General features: G+C 38.7%; 1 protein-coding gene across 4 annotated transcripts in view; it reads right to left on the bottom strand.

The window, feature by feature from the left end:
- Positions 1 to 20,014, bottom strand: part of apba2b (amyloid beta (A4) precursor protein-binding, family A, member 2b) — a 47,738-nt gene that overhangs the window by 6,880 nt on the left and 20,844 nt on the right. For 2 of the 4 annotated variants that reach the window (XM_008405206.2, XM_008405205.2), the window contains 8 exons: positions 13,158 to 13,667; positions 11,919 to 12,967; positions 9,329 to 9,409; positions 8,388 to 8,427; positions 7,678 to 7,823; positions 4,495 to 4,530; positions 2,380 to 2,466; positions 812 to 997 (listed from right to left, as the gene is read on the bottom strand). In XM_008405206.2, the coding sequence (XP_008403428.1) occupies positions 812 to 997; positions 2,380 to 2,466; positions 4,495 to 4,530; positions 7,678 to 7,823; positions 8,388 to 8,427; positions 9,329 to 9,409; positions 11,919 to 12,967; positions 13,158 to 13,647 (2,115 nt within the window). In that variant the 5' untranslated portion in view covers positions 13,648 to 13,667. The remainder of the gene's footprint in view (positions 1 to 811; positions 998 to 2,379; positions 2,467 to 4,494; positions 4,531 to 7,677; positions 7,824 to 8,387; positions 8,428 to 9,328; positions 9,410 to 11,918; positions 12,968 to 13,157; positions 13,668 to 20,014) is intronic. The other 2 variants (XM_008405207.2, XM_008405208.2) reach the window with 2 other exon arrangements.

The following is a 20,014-nucleotide window of genomic DNA, read 5'->3' on the forward strand; positions in this document are numbered from 1 at the left end:
ATATATATAAAAACATTTACTTTTGGAGGTAATCTAAAACTTAAAAATTGATGGAGAGGAGATTCAAAGAGTTTAGTGGGATTAGCTAATCTGGCTAACACATGAACATTTTTTTTATGTGTGCAAGAAAACAGCACAAGGCTTCCTTTAGGTTTGCAGAGAGAAACCAAATGGAAATTCTGTGAGGTTCCAAGCTGCTTCGGTGAATTAATTGTACCCAAGAAAACAAGATAAAAAAAGTCCCAAACAGGAAATGGTGGCTGCAGCCAGTGAAGCCACAACAGCAGAAACAGTTTCTAAACTGATGGATGAGTGGCTGAATACTTCCATTAAAACTCTGGCAGCAAAATTAGATGAAGAGGGGACAGATTGGAGTCCAGCCTTTATACCACTTGGCAGTGAAAACTGAGCTGCTGGCTCCTCGGTGCAACATTGTTCCTGTTGCCAAGTCTTCCTGAAACGGCTTCAACGAGGCAGGCAGCAGCTCCATGGGGTGAAAATAAATAAATTAAAAGAAATCAAAAGTGCCCAGCTAGTTCCTATTAATGCAAATCAGTGGGTTCCTCTGATCAGTTATTGTGAGGTGCACAGAGATGTTTTTGAACTGCTGACAGTGAAATGTGATAGCGTTTGCTGTATTCAGGCTAAAGAACACCAAATCGTGTCTCAAAGCAAAACCCCAGCAAAATCCATTTGAATATGATGGAAGTGGCATCCTGGAGTTAAAGAAACATAACGCTTAAAGGAACTGCCTGGGAAAGACTAACATTTCCCCAAAGCTGGACGGATTTTTGTTTTTTTAGTCACTTACATCCTCGGATTCAAAGACATGACATATCATCTTGTACTGCTTCTTCGCCTCGGGCGCTCCAGGTGTAGTCTCAATACAGTCCTGGGAGGCCGTTCGAGGCATCCGCCGCCTTGCCATCAGCACCACAATGTTCCCGATGTCAGCAATGTAGGAGATGGTGCGCAGTGCGTTGTCCATCATTGTTTCCTGTGGGCACGGGAACCCAAACATCACAAATCAGACTCGATTTCCAAACTTTTACCTGATTATTAAAGTATCAGACAGCTAATACTGAATCCATCTTGCTGGCAAATAAATGCACAATGCTAGGAACAATGCTTTGAGTTGTTCCTTGTTGAAAATGCATTTGTAATTCATTTGTGTCTAATTGAGATTGCTTACATGCACTTCAGTTACTAGAATATACAGTATATCCTATGAAGAAATATGGTAGATTATTATTGCGTTATAATAATAGATTTTCCTTGAAGCTGCATCATTCATGAGAAAAAAGATGTGATAACAGGATTCAAATATGTCCTCTTTAGATTTTCATAAAGCTGTAAAAACAGATTACAACTCAATTACAGTCTGCTCTAAATTAGATTATCTGGTTCAGCTTATATTACATGCACAAAACCAAACAAAGAACTTAGGCCTATTCTAATAGTGTAATGATATTTGTTTACTCAGCCTAATAATAGCCTTGTGTGGTAAAGTAGATTGCATGAGGCATTAAATTCGAATGTAATAGCGATTTGGAGAAGAAGCAGACTTCAAATAATGTGTGTTTATTCAGAGGAGGTTTTAATTGTTCATGTTTTATAATAACATGCTGAAGTTCTCTGCAGTTTTCTTCATTTCATTAACTCTGTGACAGTTTTATTATCTGAATCTAATGGATGCTGTTTTTCCAGCCCACTTTTGGACTTGTTCTAATAATGAACCCAAATCAGGAGCCACCCATGCAGGGCACATAAAGCTTGCAACTGCAGGACATAAGTACATTTTTGGATTGAATTGATTTCGCAGAAGTGCTAGAACCAGAGGCAAACAGATAGGAAAGGGAGGAAGACAGAAACCGCATTGCAGCACGTTATTTTCTATGTTTTTGTTTTTTACCAGGAGCCTGCCCACACTGAAAATCTGACAGCCAAACCAAGAAAAAGGCTGAGGCACCGCAAATGAATCATTTGCTGTTTCCATATAATTTTAAAAAAATATTGTGCAAAAGTGTCTTACGTGAGTGGAAAAATATTTCTGGGAACAACTGAGATAAGGAATATGGAGAACAAATGTAACTTTTACCTTTCCACGCACTGATTTATTTGAATATCACAAAAAAGGCATGCTCGACATATGTTTGCACACGATTTCTAAAGGGAAATCTCAATGTGACGTCTTGAGATTAGACAAATGGAAGCCGTGGTTTTATAAGATGCAGCTGGCAGCAGTGGCTAAGCTCCAACTATTTCAACTTCTGTGCATTCCAGCATCTCCTTCCTTATTCATCAATGTGAAACTGATTAAAGGCACCTTAAAAAAAACAAAAAACAAAAAGACTGCTTTTATTTAACAGGAGTACTTACTTGTGTGTCTGCATTGAGCACCTTGATTCTCTGGGTAGAGATAAACAGATCGACCTCAGTCAGGGTCTGAGCATCTCCATCAGCATTCTAGAGGGACATACAAAAATAAGAGTTGTGGTTTGAAATGTTTGAGGTGTTTGTGGACACCCCTGTTTGTGTCTGCATGCATGTTCGGTGCCGAATCCAGTTGGAGAGCTGCTTGTCAGATGGACAGGTTTATGAGCGTAAAGGTGATGCGCAAGCGACGATAAAAAGGGAAGCGTTTTGGCAGTGATGTCCACTCAGATCATCTGTGTTGGCACCAGCATGGCGAACTGGAGCGGAAACTAAAAACAGCTTAACACTAAGCTCTCACCAGCTGGCTGTTACACCAGCGAGAGCAGAACAAGCCGGCGTACATTTCCCTCTAATCACTGTGAGCTGCAAACTAATAAAATTATATTTGCTCTGGTTTAATTACGACTGTATTTTGCATTTGAAATCAGCCAAGAGTGATAAAGAAATAAGGCAAATGTCAGGAAAGTTTAGGCATTCGTGTTAAAAATGGCAAGCTGTTTATTTGAGACAGCGGCCCCTCAATACCGGTTTATTTCTTTTTATCCTCTCTAAGTGAAGAAAAGTGGACACAAACTAGAACAGATTAGAAAAAGTTACAAACAGGTGTTGGAAAATCGTCTCTTGAATGTAACCTCATTCTTTAGGCTGCTTTTATTTTAGGAAAAATGGGTTGTGCTTGCACATAGAGAGCTTGCAAATCTGAATAAGAGTATAGAAACAACTGAGGTCTTATTTTATTTTAGTTGAATTATTAGCACTGCTGCTTAGAGGAGACTGAAAACCAACATGTCCTTTGGATCATATGCAGTATCTACAGGGGTTATTATTATTATTATAAAAGTATATACCAGTTTCCTCCAGGCTGTGGGTTGCTTAACAAAAGATTTTCAAAGGTCTTTCTACTCAGCTTTCCGTGACATTTACACTGAACATGTGTGGACATTTAGAGATCAGGATTAAAAATGTGAGGCATGAACCTCTGTTCAAGTTGCTGAATGCTAAATTTATTTTGTAGGAATGATCATGTAGTCCATAACAATTTGCCAAAAAAAGCCCAGCAAGATAAAAAGCTTAAACAGTTTATTTCACTTTGTTTTATGAATTGTCTTGCATAATATTTTACCTGTACATATATAGTCTACTAAAAGATTATTAGATTTTCCATAATAACATTTCAAACCAAAGAAAACCTTTTTATTTTTTTTATTTATTTAAGTGAACTGCCCTTTTAGTTCCCTGTTGTTCTAACTTTAACTATAACTGTTTGGTACTTTTATGCATGTTTTGATGACATTGTTGCCTTACAGATTTGGTACAATACCAAGGATGTGTAATCCCAGGCCCAGGGGTCAGCCTCTTCACATAACTATACCTGTCAACATTTTTTTAAAAGTTCATGTTGATGGGATGAGAAAATTGTTTTTCTGCTGAATCTTGATGCACTGTGGAAAGACTGATTATGGACTAAAAAAAGGTAAAAAATTAACTTTTGGACAAGGTGTGTATCAACCCTGCTTGTAACTTGTACATTAGCCAGAGCTTCAGAAAATATTACACTTGTAGAAAGAAGAAGCAAGTCAATCCCAGCAAATTTCCAAAGCAACATCACAAAACCTGTTTGGTTTCTGAAGATCCTCTTATAAACACAGTATGAAGTCAGACAATTATTTAGAGTTGTGTGCTGGTTCTCATACTATGTAATCACACATCACTGCAGTTGTTCTATATTATTAAAATAAAGACCTGTGATCCTTTTCATACATTTTTTTGTAAAACTATTTAGCGGAAAAGGCTTCAAAGTTTTTATAAGAATCCCAGACTGGAGAGCAAAACCACCTTTACACTCGGCTGAATGCGTAAACGAATGAGTGACAAAAAGTGAACTTGGCCAGAAATTGTTGAGCTCTGTGCAACAATTTCTTTCATGAGGCCCGTGAGACAGAGGTGAAAAAGGACACACACACACACAGACAAGCGAAAGTGCAATGTAAAAGAAAAAAGGTGAGAGTGGAAGGAGAGTGACCAGAGGCTCTTCCTTGTGCTCTGTTTATTACACACCGCCTTTTTCTTGATTTTGGCAGCCTTCTGAACCCTCTGGCAGGAAGGCAAGCAGGCAGGCAGGCAGGCAGGCAGGAAGGCAGGCGTTGGGACGGGACAAGGTCAGCAGATAACAGGAGTACAGAGAACAGGAGGAAGAGAAGGAGGACATAAAGGAGGGTTATAAAGAAAATACGGGTAAGACAGTAAAGCCCCGAAACACATGTTGTTCTAACAAACAGGGAGCGTGACGGAGACAGAAGAGGCGTGTATGACTGTGTCGAGCGCATGTATGTGTGTGCGTGCACAGCACAGTGTTGATTATCAGATACAAATCAAAGCAGTAATTACACAGGGTGATAATTGCTTCTTCTCTTGTAAACACAGCATATTAAAAACAAGCAGCCATAAATAGTACCTGTTTCTAAATTGTGACAAAGTTCTATCTGATTGGTTTCAGCAACTGCACATGATTCATCCCCCACTTTTCTGGTCAAGTAATTTTCCTACAAAACACACTGGCCAATAGGATAGCGCCATTTCAAAACCAATTAGAGGCACTGTGAAGATTTCTAAATGCTTTATTCCAGTGGGCTCAGCTCTTAGACCTCACAGACGCAATAATACAAGCAGGACAGAAATCAACGTCAAATCTAGAAAAAATAGAGAAGATTAGGTAGTGAGAGGATTTACTGAATGCCAGGGGTTTGTTTCTTTTGGCTGCACTAAAAATAGGGTGCAACCAAACAGTTTAAAGGCACTTAGAAACTAATGTTTATGGTTCTAGCTGGAAAATAACACATTAAAGCAATGAGCCATATAGTTTTCTTTTTGTATTACAATTACTAAATGAACCAGTTTTTAATGTTTCGACATCTCTAGCTGCGGTTCAAGCATTTATACACCTTAAGAGCTTTTGCACATTTGTCACTTTAAAACCACAAGTTTTGATGTATTTCACTGGAACCTTATGAGATGGATAAAGTGTGGTGTGCATTTGTATTTTGCCCCATTACTCTGGCACACTAACATCAAATTCATATGAATTAATTTGTAAAAAGGGTCTTACTCTGAGTCAAGTAATCTCAGGGTAAATATAAGTGTTCTGTAAAGAATTGTCAAAGAAAAGTAGGGAACAAACAACAAAGGGAAAACCAAGGAACCCAACAAACATGTCAAATTTATAGTAAGGTTGGTTTAGTGAACCATGAAGGAGGCAGGACAGTGGGCAAGCTTTTGCCTTCAGCTGAGACAGCAAAGCTGGCCATAGTTGATGGAAAGATGGCTGAAGCTAAATTCTGCCAAAAAAAACCTGGTAGTGGCTGTAAAAGAATTGACACACAAGTTGCATGTGATGAAAGCATATACATTAGTTGAAATTGGTTACTTAAAGACTTAAAAATTGATCTTCATGTGCTCGTCATCCAGTCTGACTTAGCTTCAGCTGCATTGCAAAAAATGAACGGGCAAATATTTCAGTGTTTAGATTTGTAAAGCTGGTACAGAAATACCCCAAAGGACCAGCAGCTTGTTGAGTAAGACATTTATTATTGATTCAGGGGGATTTAATACACATACATGCCACACTTTCAGATTTGCTCTTGGAAAAAAATATTAGCAACAACGTACTGCTTTCCTTTCATTTTACAAGTATGCATTTATCACAGACCAAGTTTATGGTTGTAATGTGACAAAATGTGGAAAAGCATAAGTGGCATGAAGATTTTAACAAGGCGATATAACATTCAATTCAACATTTATATAAAAACGACCAGATATCTCTGCATTAAAATATTCCAAACCTCGAACTACAAAGATAGAAAAAGTCATAGCACAGAGGAAGAAGCTTTTCTATTATTATTTTAAGAAGTTTCATCAGCTCACATGCAACACAAGAGATGTAAGGCTCTCGGCAACATCTACTGAGGCGCTGAGCAGTTCGGCAGGGGGTCGACAACAGGAAGGAGTCGAAGGTAGGGGTGGGGATGAAGCTTCATAAATATTACATCAAACTGAGTGAATGTCAGGCAAACAGGATCTGCATAAATGAGCTACAACAATACACCTGCCAAAATGTTCTCCTCCGTTCTTTGCTTCGGGGAGCTTCGGCAGAACTTCAGTGCACTAACCGATTGCTTCCTCAGATTGATCTGAAGAAAATAAGCATGAATAAAGCCTGTGTGACTGAGTTCACTGATGAAGTTCAAAGAACTGGTGAATAGGATTAAGGAACATCCAGCAGCAAAGCTGCCCAATCTCGCAGAACTAACAACCTTGAATTTTAAAAATGTTAAACACCGTCTGCTACGCTACAATTTATTTTGGAGAAAACTTAATGGCTTTAATCACTGTAATTCTGAACTTGTCCTTGAACTTTATTCTTAAAACATATCCAGAACAGATAAGTTCACCCCTCCACAGCAGATCTTACTACATTATGTCAGTTTTTAAAAGCGGACATTTGTGCAGGAGGTCATCCAATATTTAGGAAGGCTTCCTTGGTTGTGTTCACACGAGAGGGAGCTCAGATCCTTTCGTTAGGGAATTGAAACTTCGAAGCATCAAAGCATTTGGACAAATATCCTCTCACGAATCTTCTCACGACATTGCTCTTTAGTGAAATGAGTCACCTGGCACAGGAACTCCAAGTATAGCCGGGAAATAAAGATGTCTGTGTTTTCTCGAGAGAAAGACGTTTTGCAGTCGATGTTACCTAACAGCTCAACAGAACAGATGAATAAAGCAACTCGGCAGCCCAAAGAGGCACTTTACCTACCATCCCATTGTTCTAAACCTGTCCTTGAAGACTACAATCTCAACACAGCAGAGGGAGTGAGTCACACAAAGGGAAATATTAACATGGGCCGCATAGAGATGCAGCTTGATCTTCCCTTGCAGCAAGAACATCCCAGCCAGGGGTCCCACCGCATGGAGTTTGCATGTTCTCCTTGTGGATGTGGATGTTCTCTCCACAGATCATAGAACAACCAGAATCATTATCTTAAAAAAAAAAACCTGAACCTTAGTTAACTTTCTGGGCCTAAATGACTTAGTTTGAATTTCAGAGTTCAATTTACTGTTCAGTTTTTCACATATTAAATATGTAAGAGTTTTATTGGAGAAAAAAAATGTTATGACTTTACAGTACAGTAAGCACTATTTATGTCAGGATTGGTGCATGTAACAGAAAGTTGTTTTTGGTACCTTGACCCTGCTGACGGCTTCTTGTGCCTGCATCATGCGGATGTTCTTGGAGGGGTTCCTCTCAGATAGCAGCTGGGTGGAGCCCAGGTAGTTAGCAGCAAAGATAATGCCATCAATCAGGTCTTCTGGCTCGCAGGGTCCAGGGACTGAGAGGACAAGTGATGAACAGACGGAGCAAACACAGACAGATGACGTTTTGACTGAAGCTGCGTGTGCCTTGCAGAAGGTACTATAATCACTGGGTTCTCTGAGCCTTGTTAAAAATAGGGCTGTTGCTCTTAAGGTCTCGAGATTTGCCAAACCTTAAATCATTTAGTGGCGTCGTTTTGATCTCAAAACATGCTGCAATTTTTAAAAAATGCCTTGCAGAGGTATTCAAACACACATTTTTAGATCCACAAAAAAATAGGATTTTATTGGTTCTATAAACGTCTCGTTTCCTTTCATTTCACAGAAATACACTATTATGATATAGTTTTAATATGATTGTAACAGGGCACTGTGCAGAGACTTTACCGCATAAAAATCAAAGCAAAAATAAACTTGCTATGTAACAGTGAAAACTATTGACTAAGGCCTTAACATTTTAAACTTTTGATCCCAAGGCTAGAGATCAAAGGTCAGTGAAAGACACTGAAATAATCCCTGTTGGAGTTGTTTAGTAGTATGATTGTAGTATCTTGGGCTTATTAGGAAGCAGAATAACTCACCATCAACAAAGCTGGGGAAGGATGCAACTTTCTTTGCTGGCTGAAAGACAGAAATAGGATAAAATAATAATAATAATAATAATAATAATAATAATAATAATAATAATAATAATAATAATAATAATAATAATAATAATAATAATTCATCAGGTGTTTACCTGTGGCTTTGAGCTACACTTTTCCATGGTTTACAGTAATATTTAATATTTTTAAATCCTGCAAGATTCCAGGATTTCTCAATTTACTTTAAAAACATTTTTTTTTATCACAATCAGTTTCACTTAAAGACATATGCTGCCAATATAGTTTTACTAACGAGTCGCTTCTATATCACTTTTTTCTGCTTTAAAGTGCTCTACCCCTTTTCTTTAAAGAAGTTACAATAAATTAACTCACATTCTAGTGAATCAGCCATGTTGGACAACACTTACTTGCTTAGAACTAGGCACATTTCAATTCAGATTTTGCTGAAACCCTCACTTATGGTCGTGCAATTATATTCCTCTCTGTTATTTATTCAGTGCTGTTCCCATAAGTGGTGAAGAAATGGTCATGAATAAATACGTGCAAATATGTCATTCCAGATCGATGATGATGTGGCAGGAAAGAAAGTGGAAATATAAAGGGGAAGTCTTGATTTCTGAATGTCAAACTATAATCTCCCTGCATCTACCAGATTACTGCGTTGCTCAGAAAGCTTCACTAAATTGCAAAAAGAGGCACATGAGGGAGAATTTTCATGAATAAAACCACAAACACAAGGCCATCATGCCGCGAGCAGCAGTCACGAGTACTGGTTGTAATTACACAGCTGCTCATTTAGTCACACACATTTGCACACATATATATTATATAAAATAACAACCGTTCTTACTAAAGTTGTGCATAAAAACTAAAGGGGAAATGTAGCAGCTGTTTTTAGATATTCAGCAGCATCTTACCTCTGGTACATTGTTGTTTTCCAAGGGAACATTGAGGTCGGAGCGCTGCTGTTTTCTAGGTTGCTCTGGACCATTATTTACCTGTCAGGTAAACACAGAACACACAGGTGCAACAGCAAAGGTGTCAGAGCAGAACGAACGGAGGAGGAAAGATATAATACAGAATTAACATCTCTCTGATTCTTCTGTTCATTAGGCAGTAGTGCTTTGAGTTGGAGGAACCTGTTTATATGTATTTTTTAAATACGATGGGATGTTTCCTTTGAACACTTAGACTTCAGAAGTTTCAAACCATTTTACCGATGAAACATTGACTTTAAAGTTGATTGTGTTTCCTCACATCTTAAACCAGATGTGGAAGCTCTGTGACTTCGCTGCTACATTCAAAATCAACAATATAACGTAAAAACTAGTAAACGCATAATCTGGTGGTTATGCGTTCTGTTAATGCATCTTTCTGTTAATGCAGATGATTTGCCTTTCTGTGTTTTATAGTAACGATGCTCCCTGACAATGTAAATGTATAAACGTGCTTATGAATGAAGGGGAAAATGTGTTTTTCTTCTTTTTTTTTCCTCCATTGGAACACGGATAAAGCCGTACTGGGAGAAGTATTTAACCAAGTGGAACATCTTTAATGATGGCATAGCTTGTTCAATTTGTGTGCACAATCAGAATACAAAGGAAAAAAAATTAGAAGAAGCACAATTTAGCAGTCCCTCGCTGTTCATTTAATTTCACTGGCATTAAGGGTGAAATAAAAAAGCCTCTGCTGTTTAAACCCTCCTCCTCAGAGCAGTGGAAATAGGGAAATTCAGACAAGCAGCACATGTTGTGAATCTGTGTGTCCTCCTTTAGAAGAGAGTTAACTGATCAGTATTCATCATGGCGCCCGACTCTGTAGTGCAAACACACATTACATTAATGAGCTTCGTGTTGTTGTTGTTGTTGTTTAGTAGGACGGAATGCTAAATGCAACGCTGTACAGTACAAAACTACATTTATTCAAATAAATCCCAAACGCACAACGTGGGAATTTCATAAATCTGAATTTCATCAGATCGTTTGAGACAGACACCGGCCTCCTGCGACCCTGCTAGAATGAGTGGATACAAACAGATGAATGGCATCATGTTAACCCTTCAAACCCCGATATTAAATGTGGGCTATAAAAAGTCAGTAAATTTGAGTCCATCCTGAATATGTGTGCTTTTATTTAGGTCTGGGAGATAAGTAAAAATACAGTAAATCTCTAGGTAAGGTCACGGGAGGAGAAAGGTTTCAACTATATTCTTTGACTTTTGGAGAAATACAAATGTCATTTGTCACCACAATCATTACAAATCTAGTACCTATTACCATGCATTAGACTGACAGATACTCCTGTCCAAACAATGTATTTTTCAGGAACTGTTTTTTTAATGATTTACATAAGAAGTAAATCGTAAAAAAATAATACAATGATGACATACAAATAAAATAAAACAGAAACTGCAAAGAAAATAGCCATTATCCAGATCCAACTATCCAGATCACATGAACAAAGAGTCAAATGTTGTTGTTTTTTTCGTTTTTTTTAAAAATGCCATAACCTTGCAGGAATAAATTATGTCCATCAGATATTTTAGACAAAACAAATATAACCGAAGCAAATAAAACTGTGGTTTGAGTGGATCGTTAAAGATTAGAAAAATGTTTGTATCCATTTGACGATTTGACTGGGGGAAAAATGTTTTTAGGATAATTTAAAACTAAAGTTTTATACACAATCTAATTGGCAACAACGATTCCAGCTTTACAAAAATAACACATTGACTATTACAGTTATAATGTTCATTTTTAAAGATGCAACATACAGTTCTGTGCTTAGTGGTTTGGGTGTAGAGGACTTCCAACAAAACTTTTCTCCGTTTCTCTGTTAAACAAAACGTTTTGACTCAAAGCTGCACAGTCAAATTCTAATCAAATTTATCGTTGCCCACGTTCAGTTGAAGGCCACAGTGAGTCGGCATGGAGAACGTTTTATTCGATTACAGAAGATGAAATGACCAAATGATCTCCACAAGGCTGAGAGTCATCTGAATTTGCCGCATAGTGAGCATTTTTCCAATTTTATCTCGTTCCGCTGACCCACTTCTGCACTACAAATGAGACGCTGAGAGCAAAAGCATAAGGACATGAGTATGTGTGCACATGGCGGAGCAGGTGTTTATCAGCTCGCTGCTCACCAGAAATTCCTTCCTCTTTTTTTTAACTATTTGACTTTTTAAAGGATGGCAACTCTACATGTTGTTGAGTCCATCCAGAGTCTGAGTGTCTCTTTATCTACAGCTTAGAAAGAAATAAGGGGGAGGTAAAGAGATGGCTGCAACTATTCATGTCACTTACTACTCATTTTCAGCTCTTTACCACAAACATTTTAAATATTGCACCATTTCCATGCTTTAGACTAACATATACAACAATTCAAACAACGCCTGTCTAAATGTCAGAAAAAAAGGAGCTATAATTTAGCTCCAACCAGTGGGCCCTGAAAGCCTGTTTGGTTTAGATGATCACCAGTTAAAGGATTTGCGTTTCAGAAACTTACCTGCTCTTGAGCCCATCTTTGTCTATCTTCCGGAGTGCGTGGGTGGGCCTTGATGCCCCGCTGGAGGTCAGAGTTGTTGTGGTGCATGGAAGGGATGTTGAGGGACTTGGGCCTGCTGTCGTGATGGTGGTGAACTGGTGGATAGGATGCAGCCTCAGGCTTAGAGTGAGGGTAGTCACTTGGTACAGGGTCCTGTGCCAGCTCCTCTGGGCTTTGGTCGGTGCCACTGCTTAGACTCCCCATACTCATGCTCATCTTGATCTCAGCAACAATTTGGTCAATGTCCTCCTCTGCCTCTTCCCCTGTCTCCCCCTCCACCACCAGCACCTTACGGCTGCGGTATGGGGAGACTCGAACAGAGTTCCCATTGTCTTCAGGTGGGAAATAGTCTCCGGTGTAAGCTCTTTCATGTCTCTCCTTCTCGTCGGCTTCTTCATCTTCTTCTTCATTTGGACAGCCCTCCTCACTCTCTGCCTCTTCCCCCTCCTCTCGATCATGTCGCTGGGTGTGGTGTGTGTCTTGCATCGAAGGCTGGTGGTGATGGTCCAATATGGGTTCTGGTCTCCCATTGTAAATCTGTTCATCGGGATCTTGCTCCACCACCTCACATCGGACCTCTCCTTCTCCCTCACCCCACTCCTCCACCCTGTGCCTTTCTCGTTCTGCCCACTGCTCCTGGTTCACCTGGCCCTCTTCTATCCATTCCTCTTGCACCTCCTCATTTTCCTCTCTCCATTCCTCCACCACTTCTTCTTCCTCTTCTTGCCACTCCTCTCTCGCTGCCTCTTCTCCTTCGTCATCTTCAACCCATTCTTCCTCTCTCAACTCTCGCTCGGCCTCCTCCTCTCCTTCCTCTGTCCATCCTTCCTCAGCTTCCTGGCATTCACTAGCATGGGATCCATGTTGTTGAATGGTACCAGAGCAGTTGCCCTGGCTGTGACTGTGGTTACAGTCTCCCTGACTGCTGCAGTCCATTCCCTCCAGGTAGCTGTCATCCTCAGGGCAGTAGCGAATGTAGTAAGTGACTCCCTCATCTTCCTCTGCTAGTCCTAGGGAGGTTAACAATTGGAAACAGAAAGTTATTGATTCATTTCTTAAAAAATCAGAAGCATTCTTGAATCACTGTTACAAATGATGTCTCATATTAACTCCACTCTGAACTCAGTGACCAACGTATAGAACCTTTTAAAGTATTTATCAATATCCTGTTCTCTCAAAGATGGCTCATGGCACACTCACCATCGTCATAGTCTTCCTCATCCTCTGAGGTATTGTTGATATAGTCAGAGCTGGAGTCATCATCCAAACTGTCAGCATCACCATGAAAGTCTGCTTGATCGTGGTGGTTGTGCTCCTCCCCTTCATGAGGGTCATGCTCAGGCGTGGACGGCGTTGCTGGCCTTTGATTCTCAAGCTGTGAGTCAACATCTTGGTTGCTGTACTGCTTCATGTCAACATCTGCATCAGCATCTTCTTCGGGATGACCGCGGCCCACGTCAGGAGGCTTGGGAGAGGAATATTGGGTGCTGCAGGAGTGAGATTGGTGTTTTGGATTGTGAGGCTCTTTGTGGTAGCGTAATGGGCGCTGCCGTGCTGGCAAGGCTTTCAGGTCACATGACTCTGCGGGACGAGGGGCGGGACAGGAGGCAGGGCCGGGACCGGACATGCTGTTTCCCCCGCTGGTCCCAGGCCTCTTCCTTTGGGCCATGATTGGTGGCCTACAAGCCATGCATTGTTATTGATCTGAACCTACGAGATGGAGAAACACAACGAAACACGGCCTGAGTGATGTCAAATGATGTTAAAAGCAAAAGTACTAATATAAAAGTAATAATAAAATCACATTTGATACTTTTTAAAACAACAAATAAAAAAAAACAATAATCCAAGTGCTCTTTGTCCAGAAAATCCATATTTTATTCTCATTCTCTACATTTACCCTATTTCTGGTGCCTGAGAATTTGATGTATTCCTACAAAAAAAGCATGGCTCATTCTTCTGCACTTCATGCACATTTTGAGCAACATCTTGAGCCGACTTAGCATAATTCTGTCTTTTTAATTGTCAGTAGTAAGCTCAGCCAGTGAGTGTCACTCACTCTAAGCTATTTAAAAGTAAACAGAGTGTCTACAAATGTTCAGAATCTTCTGAACAACCTGTCGTCGCATGGCTGAATAATCTTTTGCAATTAGGTTTAGACAGTTTCAAGATTTATTTCTGTCTTGGACTTTTAACTTCGAGCATAAAAAGAAAAATGAAGAAAAACTAGTCACAGTCCAAATTGGTGCTATTAAAATGTGGAAAAAATAGAGCTTACAAATTTAAAAGGAATATTACTGATTACACCCAATACTGTTTTGACCAGCTTATTTTATTAAATTAGATTAGTTTTAAAACAAATAATAAGACAATCAATTTAAAATAAAAGCAAAATTCATAAAGAAATGTCCTTTCAGAATATATTATTATATAGATACTAGTTCAATTGCCTTCCAATATCAAGCTTAAACGTTCGCTCTACATTTACATTTTACTTTACTCTCATCTGTTTTGTCAGCTTCCTCTCTCTGCTGTGTCATTAGGTTGTCATGAACGACTGCCCTCAGAGAGAGCTGCTGTTGCTGCTCTATTCTCTTTCCTTCATCTCAACCATGTCTCCCATTTCCAGCGATTAAAACAGCTGATTAGATTTTCTCAACATGCCTGGAAATATGTGTCTAAAACAGACAGGAAGACTGCAGATTTTCATCTATCCATGCAGTTTCAAGTTCTTCATAAAACACATACATGTTGAGTTCAGGCCCCACAATACAAAGCTTCCTGATTACACGGACACATGAGAACACCTGATGAAATAAAGCAACATGTTACACATTTTAAACATCTCGCTTTAGCTTGTCAACCTCTCCGTAATTCAGGATACGTAAACGTATAGCCTCATAATGAGCACTGTCTACCATTTGATGCAGTGACTGCATGTCTTACCTGGAGCTGGGATGTGATACACAATAGGTCTGTGATTTGCTGTAATAAGAGCACCCCTGCTTTTCCTCCCTCATGTTTCTCCTCGCTCCTCCCATCCCCCTCTGGCTGCCACACAGCATGCACCTCTGTGACTCCACCCTCTCTTTATCCTCATACTATAAACCGGTTCCATCAGCTAAGAGCTCAGCCCCACCCCTAATGATTCCCTACAGCTCAGAGTCAGGATTGGTAACTAGGGGTAACTGCATCCTCTGGGGAATGATAACCTTTGACATCCTCTTTGTTGTCTTCTGGGTTTTTAAGAGTAACGCATAATCACCACGGTGCTACAGACTGTTGCTATCTTACAAATTCATACAACACTTTAGCTTTATTTTTATTTTTTTGTTTATTTTGTGTGATTTTTAGGTTCTTATTCAAGTGGCATTCTCTAAATCTGCTTTGCATTACATGTATTTGAGATTTCTGCTTTTGCTAATATATTTGAATGTATTCATAAATAGACTATAATACCACCATCACAAGACATGTGGGAGATCTGTCCTGCTGGTTTATTCCTATTGTGGCAGATTTAGAAGGAATTACTGCATGACTTACATCTGTGGTTAAAGAGAGAGGTTGTACTCTCGAATTTATGATTTTAAATCTTCTTTGCCAAACAAGCAGCAGCCTCTGGTTTCAAACAACCCGATACAAATACCTCCACAGTTTTTATTGTGATTTCCTACCCTACTTCGACTCTCAAGCTCACACTCCCACACTTTCTTGCATTAAAAATGAGTTTGCATATCATAGATCACTGCAGCAACTTAAATTTTATCCCCAAGGCAGCTGCATATTACATCCATGAACAATTGCTGAACAGCTTTAATAAACGAGAAACTTATGAGTTTTCTTTTTTGTTCCAGATTCAGCTACACACAAACAGATTTTACACACTTTTAGACTGCAGTTCAAAGCACTGCATTTTTCTGAGACTTAGTAAGCTTCCTTTTTAGAGTTTTAAAACAAAAGCATACTTGGTATATATCGTTTTCCCTTTTCTTCTTTTTTTTGACAAGCGGAAAACAAAAAGTGAGATGACAAGAGAACTTCGCAGGAACAGCAGAAAATAGTTTCATTCTCAGTTTATTCTGAGATCAGTGACAGAAAACTAATTAGTTGTTTTGTCTGTCTTGCTAAATGCTATTTCACTGTCATTCACAATAATGACTACAGTCTTTCTTTTTTTATTTAACCGTCTCATTACACTATGCATTTTATTTCTGAGCCTGATAGAATATATATCCCTTTCAGTTTTGCATTTTTATTTTTTTTTACATTTTTTGTCAATTTAATCACCCGCATAATAAAAAATAAAATAAAATGCTTTTTAAATACTGCCATAAAAATGTTGCACATCATGGGATGAGAGAAGGTTGATTTCTCCAACAACCACATTTGCAAATAAAAGTTTTTTATGGAGAGTATTATTTATGCCTGAGTGCTTTAACATTTGAGAGAAACTTTTTTTTAAGGATATTTTTTGATCTAGTAGTCTTTATTTGATAATGAATTGGCAGGAAAATGGGGGAAGACATGCAGTAAAGGTAGGGACTCAAGCCTACCTTTATGGCTGCATGGAGGACAGAGGCCTCATGAGTAACACGCTTTATCCCTGCACCACAGCAACTCTCATTTTTTTTATTTAATCGACTTATTAACCCATCGCACTTTCTAAGCTTGATAGAATATGTATCCCTTTTACTTTTACATTTGTACTTTTTACATTTTTTTTGTCAATTTTATCACCTGCATAAAAAAAAAAGCTTTTTAAATACTGTCATAAAAATGTTGGGATGGGAGAAGGTTAATTTCTTTCTTTGCAAGTAAGGGAAAAAGTTCAGATGGTGCTTATAGGAGCACCATCTGAACTCCTCTGAACTTGAATAAAAATGGACTTACGAAGAAGATGAAGGCAAAAGGAAAAACAAAATGCAGTTGGTTCCATCTCTATACCTTTATTTCTACTTCTAATAAGTATCTGCCTGCAATACAAATGCTCTGATATGTTAGCACTCATGCGAGCTGCTACCTTCATCACCAAAAAGCGGTTGGAAACCACACAAGCACAAACAGGCAGCAACAACTGCACACCGGTGTTGCCTTGAGTATTTCTCATTTGTGTGTTTCTAGCTACAGTCGGGGAGCAGTTGCTGAGGCCCTCTTCACGTGTGCAGGAAAATGCGCCGGCAAGCATTCGATAAAGCTTTGAATTACCTTTACATGCTTTCCTATTTTTGCAGACACACGCGTTGTATGCGGATACACGTGTGCATATTTGCATATTTCTGCATTGAGAATGTGTGTGAGCTTAAAAAGCTGGGCCGAGGAGCAGACAGAGGGCGAGAGAAGCAATTCGGAAGCAGCAGATGGCTCAGTTAGAGTGTGGGCCTCGGGAATACTGATGTCTCTCTGCCTGGAATATTAAGCCATGACCTCTGATCACGCCTCTGAAAGACAGTCAGCCTTAAACAAGAGACAGCCAAAGCACAATAAATGAAAGAAGAAATAACTGAGGGTAAAGATTAAGTAGAAAACTTCTCATATAGTTACGATTTTCTAAATACAGCAAAACACACTTTCTATTTTCTTTTTGTCCAAATTAATCGTTTTATATTGTCGATGGGAAAAAAAAACTATACTTGCTATCATATTATACAGCATGTTTTTGCTGAAACGAAGTTTATCATCACTTTCTATGGATTTAAAGTGGAAGAAAAGAGATAAAGGAGGCTTATTGAAAAAGATGGACCAGCATAGTTCTTTTTTCCCCCCAGGTTTATCAATAAAGCAACGTACAATCTAAAAGCCCCATACCAAGAGGAATGTAGCAAAACATTTTCATCTTCAGATGAACAACTGGCTAATAAATGTCTCTCTGCCTGGTTTTAATTATGAGAACTGTTTACCCTGCTGTGGTTTCTTCTCATCCTTTTCCAGATTTTCGCTTGACTTTGGTGCTAAAATCCACAGCATCGCGACTGCACTGCACAAAAGGTTAAACTTTTATGTCCAATATTTTTTTCATTGCCCTTTCTGATCTTTACACTTTTTAGTCATTCATTTTTCATTTTTCATCCCGTGTTGTTTTTTAGATCTTACAGATAATCTGGGTCTCAAAATATCATGATATCCACTAAACTGCTGTCAGTGCATATCAGAAATAAAAACACATGCCTAATTTTTGCATTTTAAAGACAATACCACCCTAAGGATAGATTAATATTACTTATATGAAGGTTTGTCACTGCTCAGAAGTTTGCTCACGATGCAAATTGTTGATTTTTCAGTCTCAGACTCTTTAATCAATTAATATTAGATGTATATATTCAGTTACGGTAATATGCAGGCAATTGACATATAATCAAACAGAAAATGAGAACTACTTAAGCTTGGGATTACACCATTTTTCATCATCTCAGATGACAGATGGTTGTGAATGAAAATCCCAGCAGACCAGCAATTTCTGAAATATTTAAACCACTCTTTCAGGCACCAACAATCATTCCACGTTCAAACTCTCTTTAATCTCCATTGCTGCCCATTCTGGTGTTTGGTTTAAACTTCAAATTGTCTACAGCAAATCCAGATGCTTAAAAGAATTTAGTGGGTGTCTTATGATTCATTATTTGTGTTAATAAGCAGTTGACAAGATGTAACTAACAATGGTTGCTTGGTATATATATGCCAAAAAAGTGAAAATATCTGAAGATATCTGTCTGTGTATTCCGACAGAAAGGGAAAATTGGGAAAGAAGGTAACCATTCCAAACGGCGGATTGACCAGAAAATCGAGATGGCCATCCATAAATTTCTGACACTCTAAATGGTTTTGCGCCACTGTAATAAATATGCAAAGTACCCTGTTGATCTTTTCCTCCTAAAAAATGAGTCATGTTATTGAATTTAGGGGTACATCCAAGCGGAACAGTGAGCCTCTGACTTGTAAAGGCACCAATCATGATAAAATTCTGTGATCCATGAAATAACCACTGCTGCCATTCAGCCGACATCTTTGTCAGGGTCAACTGATCTTGTAAACATTAAGCATCAGCGTGAGACTGCTCTAGCAATCCGTCCACTTCATTTAACATATGTTGATAAACTAGGTATTAAAACCAAAGAGAAAAACATAGCAAGTAAATGAGTAACAGAAGTAGAGAGTCAGAGCGATATACATATTTTTTCTCTATGGCTTCATTAATATTCAGTATTTGTTCTCTTCACAGTCCCACTCACTTCAAGATGACAACAAGGGAGACATTTGGGAGACAGAAAGAGAAGGACAGCGGAGACTTACTGAGCAGCAGGAATGGCACCAAAACCACAGAACGTTTTCTCTGCCACTCAGCCGGCCAATAACCGTTTTCATTGCATATTGCCAAAGACACACCCTCCTCCTTCACCCTTGACTGTTACCATGGCAACCCTTTGTTTTCTTGCTTCAGTGTCAAAGAGGACTGATTCAGTCAAGCATCAAAAAAGCCCCATGCGTTGAATAAGTGCATGCACACATAAACCTTTTCACCATGCTTCCAAACCATTTTTCAGGACTTTGTCTAACACACGATTAGGCAACAGTTTTATGGTCTAATGTGTTAAGTAAACAATTTCTGTTGCAACTAATGTATGCAAACAGAATCCACCAGATGGGCGTTTTCCTTTTTGGGTGGTCTAGCATCACACTGCCGTGTGTCACAGCTACAACGGTAGGAGAAAAATGCCATCATACAGTATATGATGTAAACAGAGGGGAACAGAGTACCCAAAAATGTACTCCAGTAAGAGTAAAACTACTTCTAGACATATTTACTCATGTAAATGTAAAAAGTAGGCATCTGAGACATTACTCAAATTATAGTAAAAAAGTATTTTGTACAAAGACTACACAGAGTAACTGATCATAACAGCTGATTAAATATTTAAAAGTGTATGTAATCTAAGACTAAAATAAAAACTAGAATTACATAACATACTAAAAATTACAAATTTTAAGAAACATTTCTTTCCATTTAATACATAAAAATAATACTTACGTATATGTAAGAAAAGAGTAAAGTACTTTCATTG

Source organism: Poecilia reticulata, linkage group LG3 (genome assembly GCF_000633615.1).
Source record: "Poecilia reticulata strain Guanapo linkage group LG3, Guppy_female_1.0+MT, whole genome shotgun sequence".
NCBI classification, from domain to species: Eukaryota; Metazoa; Chordata; class Actinopteri; order Cyprinodontiformes; family Poeciliidae; genus Poecilia; species Poecilia reticulata.